This window comes from Molossus molossus, unplaced genomic scaffold, assembly GCF_014108415.1.
Source record: "Molossus molossus isolate mMolMol1 unplaced genomic scaffold, mMolMol1.p scaffold_m16_p_18, whole genome shotgun sequence".
NCBI classification, from domain to species: Eukaryota; Metazoa; Chordata; class Mammalia; order Chiroptera; family Molossidae; genus Molossus; species Molossus molossus.
In genome coordinates this window covers 52,407,674-52,432,646 of record NW_023425353.1, presented here as the reverse complement: position 1 = coordinate 52,432,646, position 24,973 = coordinate 52,407,674, and the positions used below count along the sequence as shown (strand labels likewise).

The window sequence follows — 24,973 nt, the reverse complement described above, 5'->3', positions numbered from 1 at the left end:
AGCAATTTAAAATGCTTTCTTGTGCCAGTCTCTCGAGGTGGCAGATTACTGCAGACACCAGGTCGAGTCCTTGGGTCTGCCCCACCCCGCGCTGCTGCAAGTACACAACCCCTTTTATCTCACTTTCCACTCGGCGGTTTTGCAGAGAACCACCACCAGGCCAGGGCGAACAGGTCAGAAAGCGCCCTCAGCATTAGCCCCTGTGCCAGGAGTTTCCACTCGGTCCCTCCAGAGGCAGTGTTCCCTGCCTCCCCCGCTCCCGGCCCTGGGAAGTTGGCATCTGCGGACACATCCAGGTTTCCTTGCTCTCCACTTCTGACTGTGTCAGTGAAGGCACAGGCAAGAGGATTAGCCTATCTCAGTGTTCAGTCTGTTCTTCCCAGGACTTAGAATGACCCAACCCATAGCTGAATTCCGTTCTCTTGGGGGCAGCTCAGCATCGGTTGAAGGCCAGCCTGGTTCCCCTGAATGACCTCAGGAATCGGAGAGGATGGTTGAGGGCAAAGCCTACGACATGGCTAACCAGGTGGCGGCAGAGTTCCCCTTGGCACTCCCCGCACAGGCTTCCTTGCCCTTCCTTTGTGTGCACTTGGAAAGACCATTCAAGTAACTCTCCCCTGCACCAGGAACACACACTCCAAGGCAACCCTTGTTTTCTACCCTTAGACGTGGCAGAGTCTGGGATACGCCTGAATTAACGGTGCTATTGGTTCTCCCCAGCATGCGAGGCATTCCTGATTCGCCTTCACAGACACTCCAGTGCCTCTCATTGGTCAACCTGGCAAATTCTTACGCCTTCACCCAAGTCCTGGCTGTGCTGTAACACTCTTCCTCACCTTCCTTTGGTCAAGTTCTGCTTGTTCCTGCTGGGAGGTCCGCCTCCTACCGCAGTCTTCCTTAGCCTAAATGAAGTCCTTTACAGCATCTTCCCACTGGGCTGCAATGACCTGATTGTCTGTACCCGCTTTGAGACAAGAGGGGTGCAAAGTAGCTTGGACTTTGAAAATCTGGCTGGCCATTCAGCAGGCTAGAATAAAAGACACTTGAAGTCAGCTCCAAAGTTAACAATAAATAATAGTTCTCCCAAGGACACTGTAGCTGCAGATGTCACACAAAGTCCCTTCTCTTTTCTCTAAAATCATAGACTGTCAGGAACTTTGTTGTTTGAAATTATGTTAGTAAGAATGAAACAGCTACCACACACAAGAAAAAAATAAATTATGTGGTGGGATAGAGGTGTTAGCAAAAACTAGGGTAGTAATTATATTGTAATATATAAAGGTGTCAGATCAATACATTGTACACCTTGAACTTACACAGTGTTATAAATCAAGTATGTCTCAATTAAAAAAAAAAAAATGAAACATTCCATCTTGCCTGGCAGGTCTAAGTCACTGACTTGGAGAAGCAGGTGCCCAGGTGCAGAACTTCTGGTCACAACTGTCGACAGCTATCATAACTTTATTGTTTCTCAGGGTCCACTTCATAGTCCAGAACTTCTGATGATACCTTTACACAAAGCCCTGCTTGGCTTTGTGCCTGTTACAATATTTCTTGATTGCCCAGCCGGTGTGGCTCAGTGGTTGAGTGTCAAACCATACACTACAAGGTCACCGGTTTGATTCCCAGTCAGGACACATGCCCAGGTTGTGGGCCTGGTCCCCAGTGCAGGGCATACAGGAGGCGGCCAATCGATATTCTCTCTCATTGATGTTTCTTTCTCTCTCTCCCTTTCCCTTTCTCTCTTGCTAAAAGCAGTCAAGAAAAATTTTTTTAAAATAAATAAATAAAATATTTCTTCATTTGCATTTCACCAAAGTCCATCCCTCCCCTCAATTCTGTAACTCTTTCTTTCTTTGGTGAGATACCCTTTGGCTCCTTTGGGTGCAGTCCCTCTGCAACATATCAGTGAACCTGACTTTGCCAGACTGAGGTTTATGCCTGGTGGTCTCCGGCTGACTAAGTCCGGACAACGATACACCGCAGCACAGAGAACAGGGTAAAAGCAGTCTCTGTGAATGGAGAGAGAGTAAGCGAGTGCTGCATTCCCCAAACGGACGAGCATGAGCTGGAAGCGGTCTGGGCCCTGGCCGACGTGGCTGGTGTAGATCAGAATTTTGGAGTCAGTCTGACCTGTTTCTGAATCCTGACCTTCCAGTGACTAATGATGTGAGCAAAATCCGTTTCTTCTATGAGCCTCAGTTTCCTTATCTGTAAAATGGAGATGATATTTTAGTGGGTATAATCATTTCTCTCTTACAGGGGTGTTGTAATTGTCAGAAAAGAGTGTTCTAGAGTGGGAAATGGACAAAAGAGATGACTGGTATTCTCTCCATGCGGTGTGGGCCATTGTCTGGGGTCGCTGGCTCCACAGGAGTGCGTATCTGATTGACTGGTTGTTGACCAGGCTTTTTATTTTTATTTATTTATTTATTTTGCATTTATCTTCAGATAGAGCAGGAGGGAGAGAGGGAGGAAGAGAGAGCGAGAAACATCGACGTGAGAGAGACACACTGACTGACTGGTCACCACCGGCACGACCCTAATGGGGTCTGGGGAAGAACTGCAACCGATGTACAAGCCCTTAGTGGGAACCGAACCCAGAACTCTCTGGTCCGTGGACCGACGCTCTAACCGCTGAGCCAAACTGGCCAGGGATTTATTTTTATTTATTTATTTATTTAAATCCTCACCCGAGGACATTTTTCCATTTTTTGTTCAGATAGCGTGGGAGGGAGAGCGAGGGAGAGCGAGAGCGAGCGAGCGAGAGAGAGAGAAACATCGACGTGAAAGGGACACATCGAGTGGCTGCCTCCTGCACGACCCAACCGGGGACAAACCGCACCCGAGGTACGCGCCCTTAGCAGGAACCGAACCTGGGTCTCTCCGGACCACCGACGCTCTAACCGCTGAGCCAAACAGGCCAGGGCTTTATTTTTATTTTTTCAACAACTCTCTAAGGATAGAAATTAAGTTGAGAAAACTGATGGTGATATTTCCTGTTCACAGCTATGCCACTTGATTTTGTCTGGTAGAGAATACAAGTCTGTAATGCCAATGATTTGAACCAGTTTTAACATGCCATTGGCTTCCTATTAATGAGCTGCATAAAACCTTTGACATGTGTTCATTTCACTTTTGCACCTGATTTTACCTTTTGAAAGGATACTTTAGCATCCTGACGAGCAGTAGCTGTAAAGTGCTTATTTACTCTGCCAGAGACCCTCCAGTGAGAGCTGCGACGATTATTTCATCAGTGGACTGAAACAGACAGAACTCTCCCGCAGAGCAGCCGGCACAGGGGTCAGAGCCCAGCCGTACAGAGGAAGGGTCGAAGAAGGAGGAGTTCTCTTGAGACACCTCTTAGCTGGCTGGAGAAGCTTGCCCCCTCATCTTCGGTGTCTCTTAGTTTGAAGCACAGGCCCCCCTGGAACAGTGAGGGGAGGTCACGCCATGGAGACATGTTGAGCAGCCAGCTTTCAGGAAGGGCAGGATGCCTTCTCTGCCTCTCTCAACTCTGCCACTGCTGCGCACTGACCTCGGCGGCACAGCCAGGACCGTGGCTGCGCAGCTGCCAAGCCTCCCTCCCCAAGGCTGCTCCCAGCAGAGAAGGTCAGTCTTCTCAATTCCAGTTGCAGAGATTTCCAGGAAAGACTCTCAGTGGTTTGAGAAACAGTCCATCTCAGGACGTTCAGAGGTGGCCACGTAAGGAACAGGTAGTTCTCCTGGGAACCACGTGGCTGGAGACAGGGAGGGCGCAGTTCCAAGAACAGGGAGACTGCTAAGTGGACAAGGCAGAATGTTTCTCTTACCCCTTTGGAAACTGAAGTGTAACCTACATAGAACCTGTCACACGGCACTGCAAGGGGTCAGCAGATGACAACGGTAAAAGGAGGGACAGTCAAGGGTAGGGGTTGACATATCATACTAAGAAGAGTACCATGACTTTGCACAGAAGATGTATAAATACCTGTGAGCTCCTGTAGATGTGTGGATGATCCTTTATATGTGAACCAGTGTGTTAGCCTTCTTCCAAATTTCAGTGAGCCCTCAAAGGAGCCCACTGGTGAGATATGGTGATCTCCACTTATCACACAGTTTCAGATAAGGAAACTGAGGCCCAGAGAGGTCATATAGCTATGAAGTAGCAGAACCAATTGGAGGCAGTTGGATTCTGCATCCTATTTGGAATGGCCCTTTGGTTTTGTACATATATTACATGCTTGGACACGACTCTGATTTTAATTTTCTCCCCTCATCTCTAGTGCCAAGTCATCTGAGCAGAATGACCATGACACAATGAGAGCACATAGAACGAAATGAACCCTCACTGGGTACAGGAAGAAAACCTCAAATGGAATAAACTGGTATGATTAAGGAAGGGGAAGTGAAGGCTGAAATTTCTAGCTGGGGGATAATCTCTCCCACAAACGTAATCATTAGACCATGAGACTCAGACGTTTAGAAACAGCTGAGGCCACAGCATGAGATACTTAAAATGAAGGGAATTAGTCTTGAAGAAACCTCTCCTGAACATTTTGGCACTGACCTAAGGTGAGGGAATTGAATGACCCTCAGAATACCCCGCCTGCAGGCCCAGGTCTGTGACAGCAGTAAAGTCACTTAGAATCAGTTTGGAGAGTTCCATTCTAGGTGAGAGGGCTCCCCAGGGCTCACTGCCCAGCCGGTGGGCATGCCCTGGAAAGGCATGGCTGTCAGGGTAGGGAGCCTGTTCCTGACACCGGGCATCCTTGAGACAGACATATTTTTTGAACCTCAAAACAAGACATATGAATGGCTATTGATTTTTAAAGTGATTTTTTTTGATATCTTTTTTAAAAAATCTAAAGCACAGAGAGATCATCACATTTATTGAAAAGAAAGAAAAAAGTCTGGACCATCTCATCACCATCGACATAGGGGAACCTAGTGGGGGGAGCGACAGGCAAGTCAGGGAAGACTGGTCATTTTGCCAGGTGGCCACTGCAGCCCCGGTGTAGCCTGTCCCCAGACTTAAAATCAAGCCATCCAGAGAGCAGAGGGGAGACAGCTGATGAAGCCTGTATGTCCCAGAGCAGTGGTGACAGCAGAACAGGACAAAGTGAAACTAGAAATTAGGGTGCTCTCCAGGAGACTGTCATCCACATCTGGCTGATTTGAATTTGCAAATTATATCCATCCTCTTCTTTTATGCATCTTCCTCAACCTTGCATTCTCTTATGAATGCAAATGGGCTAAATGGATGTTAAGAATCCAATTATATTAAAGCGTGAATGCAAATGACTACACGTATTTGGAAAAATAAGTTTTATTTATCTAAGATAGTTGAAAAAGAACTGAGGTAGCTTGAAGCTCTGCATTAATTTACCATAACCCAAGAGGAAAGCCTCAATTAGGCTAGAACAAAACAATAGGTGTGGTCCCATAGGAACAATCAGAAATAGGAGGCTAGAGTCAGACAGGGAAAGGGTGAAGTTCATACCACTACCTCCACCGATGGGGGCCAGTGGGAGAGAACAGCTACAAAACAGGAGACGCAAATGATCAAAGGACCACATTTGCATTGATCAATCAAAATTCTTGAAAAATATCTAATGAAAAGGACACAGAAGCGGGTTGGAAGTTGCTTACGTGTTCTGCTGGTGACAGAATGAAGTACCTCAATCATTGCAATCCCCAACTAACAAGTTGTAAAGTTCCCTTTGTAACCCAATACTTGGGGACAACCATCTGCTCAGATTCTGACTGAACAGTTCTCCCGTGCTCGCAAGAAATCAACTATTTGATTAGTAGTTTTCATTTGACAGGGTGAACCACTAGTGGTGAGGTGTGATTCCATGATGAGGCATTCCTCATTTCTTCCTTTTTTTAAAAAAAATTCCTCATCCAAGGATACTTTTCTATTTATCATCAGATAGATGGGAGGGAGGGAGAGAGAAACAGACAGGCAGAGAGAAATATCGATGTGATAGAACCACATCGACTGGTTGCCTCCTGCGGGACGAGACCAGGGCAGGGGATGAACCACAACCGAGGTACGTGCCCTTGACTAGAATCAAACCCGCGACTCATTGGTCCTTCAGCTGACGCTCTAACTACTGACCCAAACCGGCCAGGGCTCTTCCTTGTCATTGGGGGCAAAAAATGCTGAAAGGAAAACAAAAACCCAAACTCTCCCTCCCCTTTTAAAAAATACTTTCCTGTTTTCAAATCATAACCCAAAATATCTTACTTGAGCCTTACAGTAGCACTGTGAGGTGGGTACAGTCATCCACATTTTCAGATAAAAACCCTGGGGCCCCAACAGAGAGTTGTCCACGTGACAAGAGGGAGGCAAAGCCGAATTCCCACTCAAGTCCACTGGACCCCCAATGCCACGATGCCCCCGCTCTTCTGTCTCTTATCCCGAAATGTTTGTTTGATGAAATTTGTTGTAAGCAGACTGTTTGATGTGGAGAGTAAAATAACAAATTCTTCTCTCTAACATCTGCCAATTTACTGACTCTTCTCTGTCGCTTTAAAAAAACAAATGGTGTTCATAAATGCTCATAAGGAGACTATGAGAACTTAAACACTGTCTCTTGACATTGGAATAGTCATACTCACAGGGCTCTGCTGTGCACATAAATCGGGCATGCTTTTATAGCCAGAAATAATTTACTGCATAATGCCTGCTAGTAAATTTGAGCATATGATGATCCTAAATGTGTCTTGTCAGAAAGTACCGTTCAGCTGCAAGAAGGGCACGGTGTCTGTGCATGAAGGCACCCACCTTCGTATCAACACGAACCTCCGCTATCATTTCCTTTCCTCTGGCTTCTCTCTCTGTGAGCGGGGAGGGAGTCTTATGGGGAGGAGGGTCCAAGCCCCTTTGCTTTAGTTCTCCAAGATTCACAACCTCATTGCTATTTGGAATGGAGTTCTCCCCAGAATGAGTTTTTTACCTGTCCAGAGATACTTGCCAAGTTCTTTTATTTTTAAATATAAATGTTTTGTTTTTAAATTCTCTACTCTCCGGAGTGGAGAGTGGGATCCCTTTATTTACTGCTTTTTGATCTGTCGCTTCAGGCAGATTTGTTTTCTTTCTTCAGTAGTTTCAGCCTACCGAAATCAACCTGAATGTTGGTTTCTGAAATTCCCCTCCTTCCTTCGACTGGGGAATGCAGACTTGCAGTATAGCTTTCGTGTAGAGCGGTCTTTTCTCTTTTTGAACTTTGGGAAAACCATTTCTTAGATCTGTGGATAAAAGCCTTAAGGTTCCCATCTCTCCTTAGAAATTTATAGTTAAAAAAACCCTTCAGATCATATTAGAGGCAGAGAATGACTCAGACTTAGAGCTTGAGAAACAGCCAAGTGAAATAACCCGCAACTGTGTCATTGTTCAGAGAAATCAAGTCCTCTCAGCAGATTAGAAAAAAACTTACAATTCTCAGTTAAATTTAAAAGGTTTCTTTGGACAGATATTTTCCTTTATAGGAACATTAAATTGTTTTCCCCCTTTTATGTCTCTGAACTGTTTTTGCCTGTTTCAGTAATCTGCCAGGCTGGTTATTTAGGGTAAGCTACTGAGTTGGAAGAACTGTTCCGAGAAGTTGAAAGAACTATTGCGCACACCACGGAAAACAGCAGTTGAAATGGAACATTCTACCATGAGACTGGTGACCTTACTCTACCATGAGCTCACAGTGTGACACTGTAGAAGCCTCCTCTTCTTTCTGGGTTTCATCGTCCTTGCCAGAAAAAATGCTGCGGTTGGCTTCATCCACTGTTTCCACTTTGTCAGGTGGTGTGCTGGGAAGGGGACATGTCCAGGGCGATCATTAGTTGTGGTTTTGTGCTGCATGTGTGTTCATCACACACCTGTATATCACTTCATTTTTGGACAGGGGCGTTCTTTGGATTTGTTTATACCAGTGTCATTTGTTTTATGGCCTTCTGGGAGTCTCCCATTGTTGCAGAACAGATCAATATCTAGATGGTTTCTTCCTTTAGCAGTAGCATAGCTGGCATGTGTAGTACATTTTCAATTTTAAAGAAGTTTCACATTTGGTTATCATTTAATCCTCAGAGGCTCATTGCACTGTATACTGAAGGTGATGGACAGAAAAGACACCTGCACTTCTACCCGGGGAACCTAAAATTTTGAACAATAAGTAAGTAAGCAAGCAGGTAAGCAAGTAGACATCCATCCATCCATCCATCCATCCATCCATCCATCCATCCTTTCGTCCATCCATCCATCCATCCATCCATCCATCCATCCATCCATCGTACCATCCATCAATCCATCTTTCCATCCATCCATCCATCCATCCATCCATCCATCCATCCATCCATCCATTAATCCATCCATCCATGGAATCCATTCCCTAATATGAGGGTACACAGGGTAATCAACCTCATATACCTTTTTCATCTTTTAAAAATTTTATTTAAAATTTTTTGCATTTAATAAAATTTACTCCTCCCCTCCCCTCTTTAGACTGGTGTCCAGTTCATGAATTTTGACAAATACATGGAGTCCTTGCAGTATTCACTATAATCAAGATACAGAAGAGGTCAACCACCCCAGACCCTCAAAAAAATTCACTCGAGCTACCTCTTTGTAGTCAAGCCCTTGCTCCACCCTTAACTCTTGGCAACCACTGATCTGTTCTCTGTCCCTATAGTTCTGCCTTTTCCAGGATGTCACATAAATGGAATCATAAATGTTTGAGTCTGGATCATTTCACCTAGCATAATGCACTTGAGATTCACCTGTGCAGTTGTAGAGTTCAACAGTTTATTCCCTTTTATTGTTGAGTAATTGTCCTTTGCATGAATGTATCACAGTTTTATTTTTCATTCATTTCCCAGTTGAGGGATATTTGGGTTGTTTCCCAGTTTTGGGGATTATGAATAAAGCAGCAATAAACATTCAATACAGGTTTTTGTGTGAACATAGCTTTTCATTACGTTTGGATAAATATCTAGAAGTAGGATAACTAGGTCATATGGAAGTGTATGTTTAACTTTAAAAGAAAATGCCAAAGAGTTTTCCAAAGTGGCTGTCCTATTTTGATACTCAGCAGCAATGTATATGAGTTCCAGTTACTCCGAGTCCTCACTTCTTGTGTGTTGTGTGTGTTTTGTCATGCTGACAGCTACGTAGTTTTTAAAAAAGAAGCAGCAGGCCTAAAATGGAATCAGTTTTGCTAAGCCCCATGTCATCAAACCAAGACTTAATACCTAACCCCGTAACAGTTTCAACCTCCCCTAGGAATGTAATTTTAACTGGTGAGTCTGGAATTTCCTGGTCAGTATAAATGAGATCATCCCCAAAGACCCCTTCCATCCCCAAAGGAGGATACCTAATCCTGAAACTATCCGCTCTTTGCTAAAAATTTGCCTTTCTGTCTATAAAAACTTTCCTTTTTCTGCAGCTTGGTGGAGCTCCCTTCTGCTTATTTGCTAGATGGGATGCTGCCTGATTCATAAATGGCTGAATAAAGCTAACACAAGCTTTAATATTTACTCCGTTGAATTTTGGTTTTTCAACAGTAGTATTCATTGTAGTTTTATTTTATTCTTTTTGTTTTCTTTAATTTTTTTATTTTTTTAAATGTTTTTATTGTTTTATTTGGTGAGGTGATTGTTTAAATCTTTTCCTATTTCAAAAGTAATGCTGTTTCTTTCCTTTTCTGCAATTTTTTTTTTTTTTATCCTCACCCGAGGACAGTTTTACATTTATCTTCAAATAGAGCGGGAAGGAGAGAGGGGAGAAGAGAGAGGGAGAAACATCAATGTGATTCATCGACTGGTTGCCACCCATACGACCCCAACCGGGGCCGGGGACAAACCAAGGTGTGTTCTCTTAGCGGGAACTGAACCCGGGACTCTCTGGTCTATAGGCTGACCCTCTAACCACTGAGCCACACTGGCCAGGGCTCTTTTTTGCAACTTTTATTAATTTTGTTTATTTTCTTATTTCTGCACTTTGAGAGTTCTTTACATATTCTGGAGACAAGTTCTATGTCAGATTCACAAATATTTCCCCCAGTATGTCAGCATCTTTTCATTCTCTTATTAGTATCTTTGCAGAGAAAAAGTTTCTAATTTTGATGGTCTAATTTTTCAATGAATTGTGCCTTTGATGTAGTATCTAAAACCGATTTCCTTGATCCAAGTTCACAAAGATTTCTCCTGTGTTTTCTTTTGAAAGTTGGAAGAGTTTTATCTTCTACTTTTTGATTCATGACCCATTTTGAGTCTATTTTTTTGCATAAGGTGTGAGGTATGGATCAAGATTCTTTTTTTTGTAGATAAATGTTCAGTTCTTCCACCATCATTTTTTAAAAACATCATCCAGGAGGGCCCAATGCAATTCCAAGCATCCTTATAAGAGCAGCACAGGAGAGTCAGAATCAGGTAAGGAGATAAAATGAAGAGGCAGAGTTGGAGTGAGGTCACTGCTGGAAGGGACAGGAGCCAAGGAACGCAAGTTACCTGCAGAAACTGGAAAAGGACTGCCCTGGCCGGTTTGGCTCAGTGGTTAGAGCGTCGGCCTGCGGTCCAGAGAGACCGGGGTTCAGTTCCCACTAAGGGCACGTATCTCGGTTGCAGTTTGTCCCCGGCTCTGGTTGGATCGTGCAGGAGGCAGCCACTCGATGTGTCCCTTTCTCATTGATGTTTCTCTCTCTCTCTCTCCCTCTCCCTCCCACTCTAGCTGAACAAAAAATGGAAAAATGTCCTCGGTGAGGATAAAAAAAAAAGAAAAAGAAAAAGAAACTGAAAAAGGACTGATCCTCCCCTAGATCCTTGAGAAAAATACCTCTATTTTAGCCTGAAAGACCAATTTTCAGACCTCTGACAGCCAGAACTGTAAGATAATAAACTTAATTTGTTTTTAGGTCACTAAGTTTATGGCGCTGTTTTACAGCAGCGGTAGGAAACTCATACAGAGAGCTCCCCGAAACGGCCTTCGCACATCTGTCAAAAGTCAACCGGCTATTTCACGCAGAACTCTTTCCAGACTCTATTCTGTTTCATTTTTCTAGACGTCTGTACTTCTGCCGATATTTCACGGATATCTATTTCTCACCCTGCCCCGAATTCTCTTATTTTCCCTGCTTCATAGCTGCAGGATGTGAAAAGCTGGTCAATGGTAGTGAGAAGGAACCAGAGACAGAAAGATCACATAATGACAAGTTTCAAGGTGGCCATCTGTTTAAGTTATCCATTGCTGAGTGACAAATTAGTGCAAACTTTGAGGCTCCAAACAACACTTATGTTGTCACAGTTTCGGGGGAACCGGAAGCAGCTTGCCTGGGTGCTTCTGGCTCACGGTCTCTCGGGAGGGGGAAGTCAAGCTGTCTGTCAGGGATGCAGCCGTCTCAGGTTTGACCAGTAATGATCTACTTTAAGGCCACTCACGTGGCTGTTACTGGCCTCAGGAGAATCTGCTCCAAGGTCACTCACGTAGTGGCCCGCAGCTGGCAAGCGTGGGCTTCCCCATTGGCTGCTTGAGCGACCCTACGACATGGCAGCTGGCTTCCCTAGTGTGAGGGATGAGAGAGAGAACTCGCACCCAAGACAGAAACCACTTTTTTTTAGAACCTGATCTTGGGCACGCCATCTCATCAATTCTGTCATATTCTGTTCGTTAGACGTTGTTCACAAAGTCCAGTCCACACTAAAGGGGAGAGAGTTCAAGTTCCGCCTGTTGAGAGGTATGTCACTAAATGTGTTGACATATCTTCGAAACCACTACAGTCCACCCTTTGGCCAAAAATTATTTATAGTCCTCCCACATGCAAAACACACCCGTCCACTCCCCAAGGGCCCCCAAAAGTGTCATGACGCCAACTTGAAGTCCAGAATCTTCCCATCTAAGTCTGGTCCAGGGCAGAAGAGGCTCCTCAGCTGTGGTTCCTGAAGAGCAGCCCCTTGTGACCTGTGAAACTGAAGGAACAACTTTGCTGCCCCTCCCCCTCAACACACAGCAGTGAGACACACATGGGATAACTGCTCTGGATACTCCTGGTCAGAAACGGGGGCACAGGAAGCATGGAGTCAGAGGTCCAGGGCAGTTCTGAAACCCAGCCAGGCAAACTGCAGTCCAGTAGCAAGTTCCTTGATTCGGTCTCAGGGGTGGGGGGTAATTCTCTGCGCTTCTGGGCTCCCCTCCCTGAACCCTTGGTTCTGCCCTCTCCACGAACCTTCCCTTTTCACCAAAGGTGTCATTGCTCCGTTCTCCTAGCCCAAGTTCATAAACACTTCTCTTATGTTTTCGTCTAAAAGTCTAATGGTTTTACATTTCACATTTTAGTGTTTGACCCCAGTGTGGTAATTTTTGTATAAAGTGTAAGCTATAGGTCTTACATCTTTTTTTAAAAATGAAAAAATAAATTTTTTTTTGCATATAAATATCCAATTGTTCCAGCACTATTTGTTTGTTTTTAGAAACTGTTTATTTTCCATCAACGTCATTTCCATTTTCTGTTTAAGAGCCTGTGGAGTAACAGCTTAAATGGTTTCCTGCTGCAAGGGACTGAGGACATCAAGGTCTCTGAATATTGTCTAAGTTTCTCGTTACGTTACTATGGCAACCCAGAACAGTACGGACTCCTCCCTTGGTAGCACGGAAAGTCAGCACTGTTTGTTGAGACGTGGCAGGAATAACCCTGTGCCAGTTCCCAGTCGAGGCTGTAGGAGACCTTGTGTGCTTCCTCTCTCTGAACCCTCTTGGTGCCATGAAAACAAGGCCAGGGCAGGCTGCTGGAAGATGAGAGACCCTGTGGATGAGAGAGATACCAGTCGCCCCAGCCAAGGCTAAGCTAAACCATCCAGCCAATGCTCAGACATGGGCGAAGACCCAGTCAGGATCAACACAGTAAAAATTCATTCAGACTTTCTGGGAGTAATTTTGTAACATGAGCCAGTTATAGCATGCATGCAGTTTGATCCAGTATCTTATTCTAAGGAAATAATTTAATTAATGTACAAGGTTATTTAAAGAACAATTTTTATAACAGCAAAAGTTGGAAACACCATAGTGTGCATCAGTAGTGGAATGATTCATCGCGGTGCACATACATGGCAGAACAAGTGAAACCTACCAATGGTGCTACAGCTCTGAATGGAAGTGTCCATACTATACACTTCAGCCAACAAAGCACGTTAGAAATCAATATACATTTTAGCCCTGGCCCGTTTGGCTCAGTTCGTTGAGCATCATCCCATGCACCAAAAGGCTCCCAGTTCGATTCCTAGTCGGGGCATATGGTCGGGTTTTGGGCTCGATTTCCAGGAGGGGGTGTGCAGGAGGCACCCGATCTGTTTCACTCTCACATCAATGTCTCTCCCTCTCTCTCTCCCCTCCTCACTTCCTCTCTCTAAAAATAAATTTAAAAATTAAAAAAACAAGGCATGATATATTTTATAATACAAGCCTGCTTTTGAATAAGATGATATACAACCAATTTCTGCATAGAAAAGTGTCCAGAAGAAGATAGATATAGATATAGATATAGATATAGATATATAGATATAGATATATAGATATAAAGTCCCCCAAAAAATGTATACACAAAAAGTGTAATTTAAAGCCAGTGTTTATTAAAATGCATTTCCTTTTCAAAATGTAATAGAAGCCCAGTCAGTGTGGCTCAGTGGATTGAACATCATCCCATGGACTGAAAGGTGCCAGTTTGATTCCAGGTAGGGGCACAGGCCCAGGTTGTGGGCTCAATCCCCAGTAGGGGGCGTGCACGAGGCAGCCGATTGACGTTTCTCTCTCACATAGATGTTTCTGTCTCTACCTTCCTCTCTCTCTAAAAAAATCAATAAAAACATTTAAAAAATGTAATAGACTCTACAGACACCCTATATACATTTTTTAGGACACCTTGTACATATATACATTATTAACAGTGGTTTCCTCTGGGGAGCTGTTACAGATAATTTTTTTTTTTCACTTTCTACATTGTACCTTTGTGTGTGTGAATCTTTAAAAATGAACACCCATTTTAACAAAGTTATGTCATCAGAACCATGACCATTTCCACTTTGGAAAATGTTAATATAATGTATACATAGCTGCAATGCAAAGTTACAAATGACCCTTGTAGTTATTCGATTTCCCTGGATGTAACCCTCGGGGTAATCCTAACGGAGTTGCTTGCTCACAGACTGTGAGCTCTAATGTGGTGTTTCCGCCTCCCACTGGACGGAAAAGCTGCGTGGACATACCACAGCCGAAGCTCAGGCAGCAGGCTATATTAGCAGGAACACTGGACTTGGAGTCAGAAGACCTTGGCTCAGGTTTAGTCTTGGCTTCTCCTTTTGGGATTTCTGTTTCTTCCTCAGTAACATTGCGGTTTATTTATCAAACAGTAAACATGTGTTGAATATCACATCGCATCCAGGCCCTGTGGCTGGTGTTAGGGGCCCAAGCTCCTGCTCTGAGCCCCTCAGAATAGTGATGGGGGAATCAGATTCTACATGAACAAAAAAATAACAGGAAATGGAGTCCCTGCACCAAGCTGTACTTTCAGTGGTTTCATTAAGTAGAAGGAATGTACTGGATCCATTATGAGGCAAGTGGCATAACGTTGTGGTGAAGAACTCAGGCTCAGTTGCCAGATTGACTGAGTTCAAATCCCGACTCCACCAGGATTTGGGGGAGGTCACTCAATATTTCTTTGAATCAGTTTTTCTTCAGTCATTCTGTCTACATTTGTATTTTTCTTCATGATTTATGCAATATGGATGAGTTACAGAAATAAGCCCTCGTATTGGGCATATGTTTTGCAAATGTTTCCTATCATATGGATTTCGAATAATTCTGCCAATTTATGTACTTTATTCTCAATTTGCTTTTTTGATGTGAAGACCTTTTCCTCTCCAAAGAAAAATGTGCAGGTGTCTTCTCCCTACTTGCTATACTAGAGTAGATCAAGGAAGGCTTTCTGGAAAAAGTGACTTTTAATTAAGAACTCCATGGATGAGAAGCACAAAGTAGGTGAAGAGAGCAGGGAAGAGTGTGGTCAGCAAAGGGAACAGCATATGCTTCATCCCTCTCCACTCACCTCTTGCTACAGACTTACCTCTGTGGCTATTTCTGATCGCACACGGATGGCTCATTCTTGATCCATCCTGGCTGCTATGGTCTGAATATTTGTGTCCTCCCACCTCCCCATATTCAAATGTTGAAATCCCAATGCCCAATGTGATGGCGTTAGGAGGCAGGGCCTTTGGAAAGTGTTTAGGTCATGAGGGTGAAGCCCTCATGAATGGGATCAGTACTCTTACGAAAGAAAGAAGTTCCTACAAAGCTTCTTAGGCCCTTCTGCTGTGGGGATACAATAAGTGGGGACCCTGAAGAGAGCCCTCACCAGGATCTGACCCCGCTGGCACCCCAACCTCACACATCCAGCCTCGAGAACGGTGAGTAATACATTTCTGTTGTTTATAAGCTACCAGTTGGTGGTATTTTGTTATAGCAGCCTGAAGAGACTAAGGCACTGGACTTGACAATTCCTTTCAGCTTAGCTCCTTTCCCCTTCAGCTGGACTGTCTCAGTTTTTTAAATTCAAAGTGAGAATTTGCTGCGTTAGCTCATCCAGTCGCAGGTTGGCTGGGTAGGATGGAGTAACGGTGGTAGGGGTTAGATAATAGGAAATAAAATGATCGCACTGCCTCTTTAGCAGGAGCTTGGAGTGACAGTCTCCCATCAAAAGGGGTGTTGTTCTGGCATATAATAACAAACATTTACGGTTCACCTTCTCAGTCTTTAGGTTCCTAAAGGACTTCATGAACACTCACATACTGATTGGTAGATCAGTTGGTTTAGGCAAAGTTATGCTGTGGTATAAAATGATTCATAAGCCCTGGCCGGTTTGGTTCAGCAGTTAGAGCGTTGGCCCACAGACCAGAGAGACCGGGGTTCAGTTCCCGCCAAGGGCACGTACCTCAGTTGCAGTTTGTCTCCGGTCCCAGTTGGGGTCGTGTGGGTGGCAGCCACTTGATGCGTCTCTTTCACATTGATGTTTCTCTCTCTATTCCTCCCTCTCCCCCTCCCCCTCTATCTCAAGATAAATGAAAAAAAAAAAATGTCCTCGGGTGAGGATAAAAAAAAAAAAAATTTCATAAAATCTGCCCTGGCCAGTTTGGCTCAGTGGTTGGAATGTTGGCCCAAGGAACAAAGAGTCTCGGGTTCAATTCCGGTCAAGGGCACGTACCTCGGTTTTGGTTCATCCTTGGCCCTGGCTGGGTCGTGCAGGAGGCAACCAATCGATGTGTCTCTCTCACATTGATGTTTCTATCTCTCTCTCCCCCACTCTATCTGAAAATAAATGGAAAAATATCCTTGGGTGAGGATTAAAAAAAAAAAGATTCCTAACATCTAAGTGGCCTACAACAAACATTTCCCAGGTGTGACATGGCTCACGTTCCTGGGCTGTGGCTCTGCTCTGTGCCACACGCCTCCTCACTGCAGGACACAGACTACCTGGGACACACTGCTCGCCTGGCAGAGGGAAGGAGAAGGCTGGTGGAACCACAGGATGGCTCTCTTTTTTTATCCTCACCCGAGGACATTTTTTTTGCATTTATCTTCAGATAAAGCGGGAGGGAGAGAGAAGGGGGAAGAGAGAGAGAAACATCGACGTGAGAGAGAGAAACATCTACACGAGAGAGACACATGGAGTGGTTGCCACCCCCACAACCCCAACCGGGGCCGGGGCCAAACTGCAACCAAGGTATGTGCCCCTAGAGGGAACCGAACCCGGGACTCTCTGGTCTGCGGGCCGCTGCTCTAACTGCTGAGCCAAACCCGCCAGGGCACCACAGGATGGCTCTTTATTTTTTTTATTTTTTATTTTATCCTCACCCGAGGACATTTTTCCATTTTTTGTTCAGGTAGAGTAGGAGGGGGAGAGAGGAACAGAGAGAGAGAGAAACATCGACGTGAAGGGACACATCGAGTGGCTGCCACCCGCACGACTGACAAGAGCCGGGGACAAACTGCAACCGAGGTACATGCCCTTAGCGGGAACCGAACCCGGGTCTCTCGGGACCGCAGGCCGACGCTCTAACCGCTGAGCCAAACCGGCCAGGGCCACAGGATGGCTCTTAAAGATCCTGCTTGGAAGTGGTAAATACTACATCTGTTCCCCTTCCACTGGCCAAAGTTGTTGCATGACCAAGTCTGAGGTCAGTGTGGAGGGAGGATATTTCTCCCATAGGAAGAGGAGGTAAATTAAAAAAAAAAAAAGTTTTTATTGATTTGAGAGAGAGAGGAAGGGAGAGGGAGAGAGAAACATCAACTGGTTGCCTCCTGTATGAACCCCAGGCATGTGCCCTTACTGGGAATTGAACCGGTGACCTTTGGAATAACACAAACTGTCCAGGGCAGAGGTGGTAAATATTTTGAACAAATAAACACTTTCACATCACAGTTTATCACAGCCAGTAGTATCATTAGTTCCATTTTGCAGGTGAGAAAACTAAGGTAAAAAATGGGAAATCAGTTGTTTGGCTCCAAAGTTGGTCCTTTCTACCAAGCATTCTTTTGGGGGGAACTTTTGTTTTCTACACTGTGTACACACCTAGAATAGCAATTTATTCAGGGGCACAACCACTTCTAATCAGCCCCAGAAGTTTCTTCAGTCCAGCCCGTGTGGCCCAGTGGTTGAGCGTCAACCCATGCACCAAGAGGTCGCCAGTTCGATTCTGTCAAAGCACATGCCCAGGTTGTGGGCCTGATCCCCAGTGGGGGCCATGCAGGAGGTGGCCAATCGATATTCTCTCTCATTGATGCTTCTATTTTTTTTTTTATCCTCACCCTAGGACATTTTTCCATTTTTTGTTCAGATAGAATGGGAGGGAGAGAGAGAAACATCGACGTGAAAGGGACACATCGAGTGGCTGCCACCCGCACGACCAATTTATTCAGGGGTACAACTGCAACCGAGGTACGTGCCCTTAGTGGGAACCGAACCCGGGTCTCTCTGGACTGCAGGCCGACGCTCTAACCGCTGAGCCTAACCGGCCAGGGCTCATTGATGTTTCTATCTCTCTTTCCCTCTCATTTCCTTTCTCTGTAAAATCAATAAAGAAAAAAAAATAATAATAAAAAGTTTCTTCACAGACATTTCTAGTGCTAAAGCGCCTTTGAAAGTTTCCTGGAAGGATCTGAAGCTAGAAAGGGGTCATGCTTGCCGAATTGCCCCCATGTGAGCAGACTCTATTCCCTTTAGTGATTCTTTAAACTCTTGAATTATTTATGAGCATTATGGATTTGTAGATCCTGTGAACAGCAATCGCCTATCAATCTATCACCCTCTGTTTTTGCTTTCTTGTGTGTGTATGGTGTGCCTGAGCTCCTCAAAGCTATTTTCTTTTTTTTTAAATCCTCACCAGAGGATATTTTTCTATTTATCTTCAGATAGAGTGGGAGGGAGGGTGAGTGAGGAAGAGAGAGAGAAATATCGATGTGAGAGGGAAACATCCACTGGTTGCCTCCTGCACCATCCTGGCTGGGAAGGAACTGCAACCGAAGGACATGAACCAGCGACTCAAGGGTCGTGGGCCGAGGCTCTAACCGCTGAGCCAAACCGGCCAGAGTTCAAATATATTTTCTAGGTAATTTTAGAAACTTCTAGATTGCATTGGATATTTAAATGCAAAAAATTATTAGTGAGGTAGAGAGAGCACAACCCATCTACTTTTGCCAAAGAGCAACAGTTTTAAATTTTGGAATCTAGTTGCAGTGGGGATGGGGTAGAAATTACAGCCAACGCAGCATGCTTCACTATGTTTGTAAACATCTGTTGATTTCAGGGCTGTCTTACCTGTTTTAGTGTCTGGTTCCCAGCTGCTTGGTGTTGTATAACACGTGTAGGTGCTGACTTACCAGGCTTACGTGTGTCCATCAGGGTGGGGATTAGGGTAGGCAAGTAAGGTGGCTAGGCCACTTAGCTTAAGGAGACATTTGCAGGAATCTGAGTTTTCTTGCCTTACTCCAGTACTGGCCCTGGTATCCATTTAGCTCCATAGCATGAAAATGCCCCAGGAGGGCTTACCTGTGAGAATCACCTGCCCGCACCCCCGCACCCCTACTCTCCTCCCCACCCCCCGGACTCTCCTCCCCACCCCCATCCCCTACTGGACACACAGGAGATCCTGGAAGACCTTCTGCCCTGTTATTTCGCTCCACCTGTGAAGCTCATTTCTAGGTTACTGTGTTCGTGCGTCTGACTCAGGCTTGGCGCAGAAGACCAGAGAGAGTGTGCGCCTGTGCCTAGGTTAGGCCGGCGGGTCCATATCCGGGTGGACAGGGTGGGTGGAGCCGCCACTCCCTCCAGGTCCCGAGGTGGGTTGGGGGTGGGGAGTGACGCGCAGAGATTCCCTTTCACCCCTTTGGATCCGGGAGGGGGCGGCAGAAGGAGCGCCAGGGGTGGCAGAGCTTGCCCACCAGCGGGTCGGCGCCGGGAACGCCCCTAGCCCCTGGGCCTGAGCGACCGCTAGGACTCCGAGGAAGAGCAGGAGGAACCCGGGGAGGGCTCGCCGAACCGGCCATCCGCTCCGAACTTGCCCGGGAAACTAGTGCGAAGGGAGGGGCCGGGCCGCGGCGGGAGGAGGGGCGGCCACAGCTGCATCCAGCCCCGTTGGCTTCCTTCCCTGCTCTCCTTCGCCTCCTCCTCCTCTTCCTCCTGTATGAGTCAGGCTTTTCCCGGGGATTTGGAGCAGCCACACGCGGCCCGGGCGCCCCGAGCTGTAGCAGCAGCCACCGCCGTCACCGCGTTAGGAGCCCCAGCGCCGGGGCCGCCACCGCGGCGGGCACCCGGGTTCCGGGCGCGCACAGACCATGGAGAGGGCGGCCCAGGGCGCAGACGGCGGCGGGGGCAGCAACAGCAGTAGCCGCAGCAGCAGCCGTGCCACCTCGGCGGGCTCCTCGCCCTCCTGCTCCCTGGCGGGCCGGGGGGTCTCCAGCCGGTCGGCGGTAGCCGGGTTCGGCGGCGGGGGCAGCCGCAGCAGCCCGGGCTCGGTGGCCGCTAGCCCGTCTGGGGGAGACGGCCGCAGGAGGGAGCCGGCGCTCGAGGGCGTTCTCAGCAAATACACCAACCTCCTCCAGGGCTGGCAGAACAGGTAACGTGCCCGCCGCTGCGCTCCTCCCTGCGCGCTGCTCCGTGTGTGTGTCAGTGTGTGCGTGCGCGGTCGTACCACCCGCCGGCGGGGTGCTGTCTCCGCGCGGGTGCCCTCCTCGTCCCTGCTCCTTCCCAGGTGGGGTGCCCAGGATGGGGCGCGCCGTGACCCCATCCCAGAGCTGCACCACGGTGGCGGGGAGGGAAGCCGGAGCCCTGGTTTCCTTCTGTGCGGCACCTGCAGGGGCCGGAGTGGCAGGGGAGCGCGCTGGTCCCGGGCCCTGCCTGCTAGCGTTTTCCTGAGGAATGGTTGAGAAAAGGCGGCAGAGGGGGCGTGCTTTCGGCTTGGATGGAAAGCGTTAATACATTTGGTCCGATCACTGCAAGTCTCTTCATAACTTAGTTCATTTAAAACTTTATTGTTTAAAAGCAACACCACCACCACCACCACCACCAAAAACCTACCACTTATCCTTGGTGCCTTCCATTGCGCGTGCTACCCTCTGCCCAGTTGGTGGCTTGGAACCTCCAATCTCTGCAACGCAAGTTTGGTTTTAAAAAGAAAACCTCTCCCCTTTACGAACGGGCAGTGTTTGTTCTTTTAATAATTAATAATAATAGTAATAGTAATCATTTCCCCCACTAAGTGCCTTTTGGAAGTTCCCTGCTCACAACCCTCACAGTTGGGAAGCCTGCTAGGAATATGTGTCCTGATGCCCATGTCTAGGGAAGGAGCAGAAGTGATACTGTTATCACTGTTATTTACATCGTTTTACAGAACAAGCCAGAGGCAAATACAAGTGGCCATGCCAAGAGAATGGGGCTTTTTGGAGAGGTGGTTGATGAGATCTTTTGTCCTGCCTTTAATGGCCCTTGGATCTTAGGATTTGGGGTTCTTAAGGGTGCTTGAGAGATTTGAATCACACCCTGGGAGCGCTTGATCTTTTCTGCTGGTTAGATTACTTGGTCAACTCTCCTGGAGCTGGTTTATAAAAGTAACTCAGATTCCTTCCAGCTGAAATTTACCAGGCAGTTATTTACATGTAATTCAACTAGGAGCAAGATGACTTCCTAAGTTTGGAAACTGGGTTGTTTCTATATTGATACTATAGACAGAGAACTTTCCCAGTCACCAGGTTTCCTTGGAGATCTGTTGTAGAAGCTGCACTTTAACTTTTAATTCTTTTTATTTCACAAAATAGCCCCAGTATCTGCTCTTACCTCTCCCTTTTTCCTTTCAATTCTTGAAAGCTGAAAACGAATAGGTAGAGTGGGTAGGACCAGAGAGATAAGATGACTGCGTCTGATTTCAGTTCTTGGTAATTGTGTCTTATTAATGGCACCTCAAGGTGCCTATCAGTGACAGCATTTTGTTTGTGTGTTGGGCAATCACTTTTAATGTCCCCACTCCCAAGTAGCTTATGAGGCCAACAGCTTTTACCCTGAATTGCAGTTATTTTACTTGGGGACTATATTTTTCCTGCAATGTATATTAAAGGACTTATTCTTTGGAGTGGATTTAGGAGGGACTGGAGTAACTCATGCTTTTGTATAATTTAAAATACTCTGGGGTATTTAGGTGGAGGCAAGATTGAGAAAAGGCAGAATGAATAATAATATTTCCTACATGATCGCAGGCTCCATAGGTGAAATGATACTGTGCACACTCCTGAGATCTCATCCTGAGTCAGTTACTGCAGTTTATAGCTGCCTGCCCACGTTCAGTGTTCTTATCGCAGTGGACTCACCATTTTCAAAGTGTACCACTGACTCCAGAAGCATTGTCTCTTTCTAATGGTTAATGTCTTGGTGTTGGGTTGTGTTTCCCACATCCGAACAGGGGCCGAGGGTCCATTAATGATCTGGACATTTATGGTGGCTCTGTGATTGCACATTCGGCCTTCTCAAGGGCTCTTACAAAGGTAGAGCTGGATCTGTGAAAAGGAAGAGAGAGGGGATAGAGTGGAAACCTAGAGAATGTAATTTTTGTTCATGAATTTATTTGTTTAGAGACTCTTTTATTGAGGATCTACTTTGTGCCGGGCACTGTTCTGGGAGCTGGAACTACTCCAGTGAACAAAACACATGGGCATCCCTGGCCGGTTTGGCTCAGCGGTTAGAGCGTCGGCCTGCGGTCCAGAGAGACCCGAGTTTGGTTCCCGCTAAGGGCACGTACCTCCGTCGCAGTTTGCCCCCAGCCCTGGTTGGTCGTGCGGGTGGCAGCCACCCGATGTGTCCCTTTCACGTCGATGTTTCTCTCTCTTCCTCTCTCTCCCTCCCACTTTATCTGAACAAAAAATGGAAAAATATCCTCGGGTGAGGATTAAAAAAAACAAAACCACACATGGGCATCGTCTCATGAAGTAGTGCAAGAGACGCCGAATGAAAGAGTAGGAGCCCACACTTTCCTAGTCCAGGGGAATGCCTTGCTGCAAGTAGGTGGGCTAACTAACCGAGTTACCTGCATTTTCGAGCCTCATGGCATCTGCCTTTGATCGTTCTTTTCAAATCGCCTGCGGTTCCTGACAATCTCCGGCCCCAAAGTTCTCAGCGAGCCTTCCATGCTTTGAGATGCCCTTCACACCAATCGCCCACCAGCAGTTTTTACTCTGCTCTCCTCTCCCATGTCCTCAGGGTACTGTAAAGCTTATCTTTTAACATCCAGTATCATATTCTGCCTTAATTTACCTGTAATACTCTCAGCCCCATCACCATGCCCTTAGGAAGGCAGTTTGGGCCAGAACACAAGATAAATGACATAGAGAGGTCACAGGAGAGAAAAATTCACGTTGTTGGGACATGCTAAACTCAGGCGAGTATGTCCAGGACAGGTGCCTCACACTCATCGGCCGAGAGAGTGTGGAATAATCAGAGCATGGGGGAAAGACACATTAAGGAGTTTCTAAAATTTATTATTATAGTTATTTAAAGTAAATGCTTCAGATGTAATAGCATGGTGTAAACTACAGGATGGTGTTAAAGAATGCATCTAAGTCATCTAAACAATGGAACAGACATTTTCAGAAAGTAGCAGGTGCTATGAAGATTTGAAAAAAGATTGATGAAATAAAGGCAAGTATTCGTGGAAATAATTTTAGCGTGGATCTAGTGTTTTCCCTGAAATTCACAGCTTAGTCGAGAATAATATCTGTTCACCCACCGTTTGTTTTATTTTTTAATTTATTTTTTAATCCTCACCTGAGGACAGTTTTGCATTTATCTTCAGATAGAGAAGGAGGGGGAGAGAGAGGAAGAGAGAGAAACATCCACGTGAGAGAGACGCATCGACTAGCCACCACCCATACAACCCCAGCCGGGGCTGGGGACAAACTGCAACCGAGGTACGTGCCCTTAGCGGGAACCGAGCCCGAGTCTCTCTGGTCCGTGGGCCAACGTTCTAACTGCTGAGCCAAACCAGCCAGGACCCCCACCTTTTGGTTTTTATATACAGTGAACCAGGGGAGAGTGAACTCTGAGAGCTTGAGGAAGCAGGCCAGTGCCTTGTGGGTGAGGGGAGAATTTAACACTGTGTTGCAAAAGGTGACATGGCAGGGAGGTGACATGGTCTAATGTGTGCTTTAAAAAGTTCTCTCTGGCTACTTCTGTGTGCAGATGAGATTTTCAAGGGACCAGATGGGGAAGCAGAGGTAGCAGTTAGGAGCCCATCATTGTGGTCCAGGCAATAGATGCTGGGGGCTTGAACTTGGCAGACAGGGCAATGGAGAAAAGGGACCGATTTGGAGTGGGGAGGGTAGAACTTGCTGATGGATTGGATGAGGAGGTGAGAGAAAGAGAGGTCAGGGAGAGCTCTTGAGTTTGTAGGCCTGAGAGGCTGGGAGGGAGAGGTGTCCTTTTTGGAGATGGGAGTCACGGTGGAGGAACATGCCTGGGAGTAGGGTGGGGGGCAGCAGAGTTCCGTGTGGGTGGTGTTCAGTTTGAGATGTCTACACCTAGTAGGAAGTTGGCTATATGAACTCTCATTTGCCCTAAAGCTAATTTTAGTCTCAACCCAAAATGGAAATACTTAGGGTTTGCTTCTAATGTCAGGCGTTTGAGGAAGTAGTTTCTAAATGGATCTAGGAAGTGATAAATGTGAGGGTCTTCATTGCCGTCCAGTTTTTGTTAGATGCAGAAAAGAAGACACTGCAAATATGGAATCAGCCTTGAATCCTTTTTTTGATCATTGGTGTGGTTGTAAGAACTCAGTAAAATACTAAAAGGCAAATCTTGAATAGGATAAGACGAGTGTTGGCAAAGGAAAACCCGGGGCCACCAGCAGACGCTGATACGGAAGGACAGAGCAGCTCAGGGTGCGAGTCAACTCCCGGTATCAACATTCAGCACCGTTAGCACACGTGTCACCCTGGGCCGGTTCCTTAATTGCTCCGGGCTTCCGTTTGCTCATCTGTTAATGGCGAACATGATGTTACCCTTGCCCTTCTCATTAGTTCAATGTGAGGATGAAATGAAGATACCGGTGTGTCAGGGACTGAGCATCCGGAGAAGTGGTAGCAGTTACTGGATCTTCGATTTGTCCCTTCTGAAATGGACTCTTTGTGGTCCATGACATTCTTGGTTCATTTTCTGAACGCTTTGAATACCCTGGGACCCATTAATGTAATTATTGCAGAGTTCTTTGGAGAGGAGATGATGCCCTTTTTTGAAGGGATCATTTTATTTATTTCTTATTTTTTTAATCATCACCCGAGGATATTTTCCCATTGATTTTTACAGAGTAGAAGGGGGGCGGGGGGAGAAACATTGATGTGAGAGAGGCACATTGATTGGTTGCCTCCTGCACGACCCCGACTGGATCTAGGGATCAAACCTGCAACCCTGGTACATGC

General features: G+C 46.2%; 1 protein-coding gene across 2 annotated transcripts in view; it reads left to right on the top strand.

Annotated features, from left to right (window-relative positions):
- Positions 1–19,709: 19,709 nt before the first annotated feature.
- The window catches only part of OSBPL10 (oxysterol binding protein like 10), a 249,856-nt gene continuing 244,592 nt past the window's right edge, over positions 19,710–24,973 (top strand). The window contains exon 1 of one of the 2 annotated variants that reach the window (XM_036267081.1): positions 19,710–20,130. In XM_036267081.1, coding sequence (XP_036122974.1) covers positions 19,850–20,130 — 281 coding nt within the window. In that variant the 5' untranslated portion in view covers positions 19,710–19,849. The remainder of the gene's footprint in view (positions 20,131–24,973) is intronic. The other variant, XM_036267080.1, reaches the window with a different exon arrangement.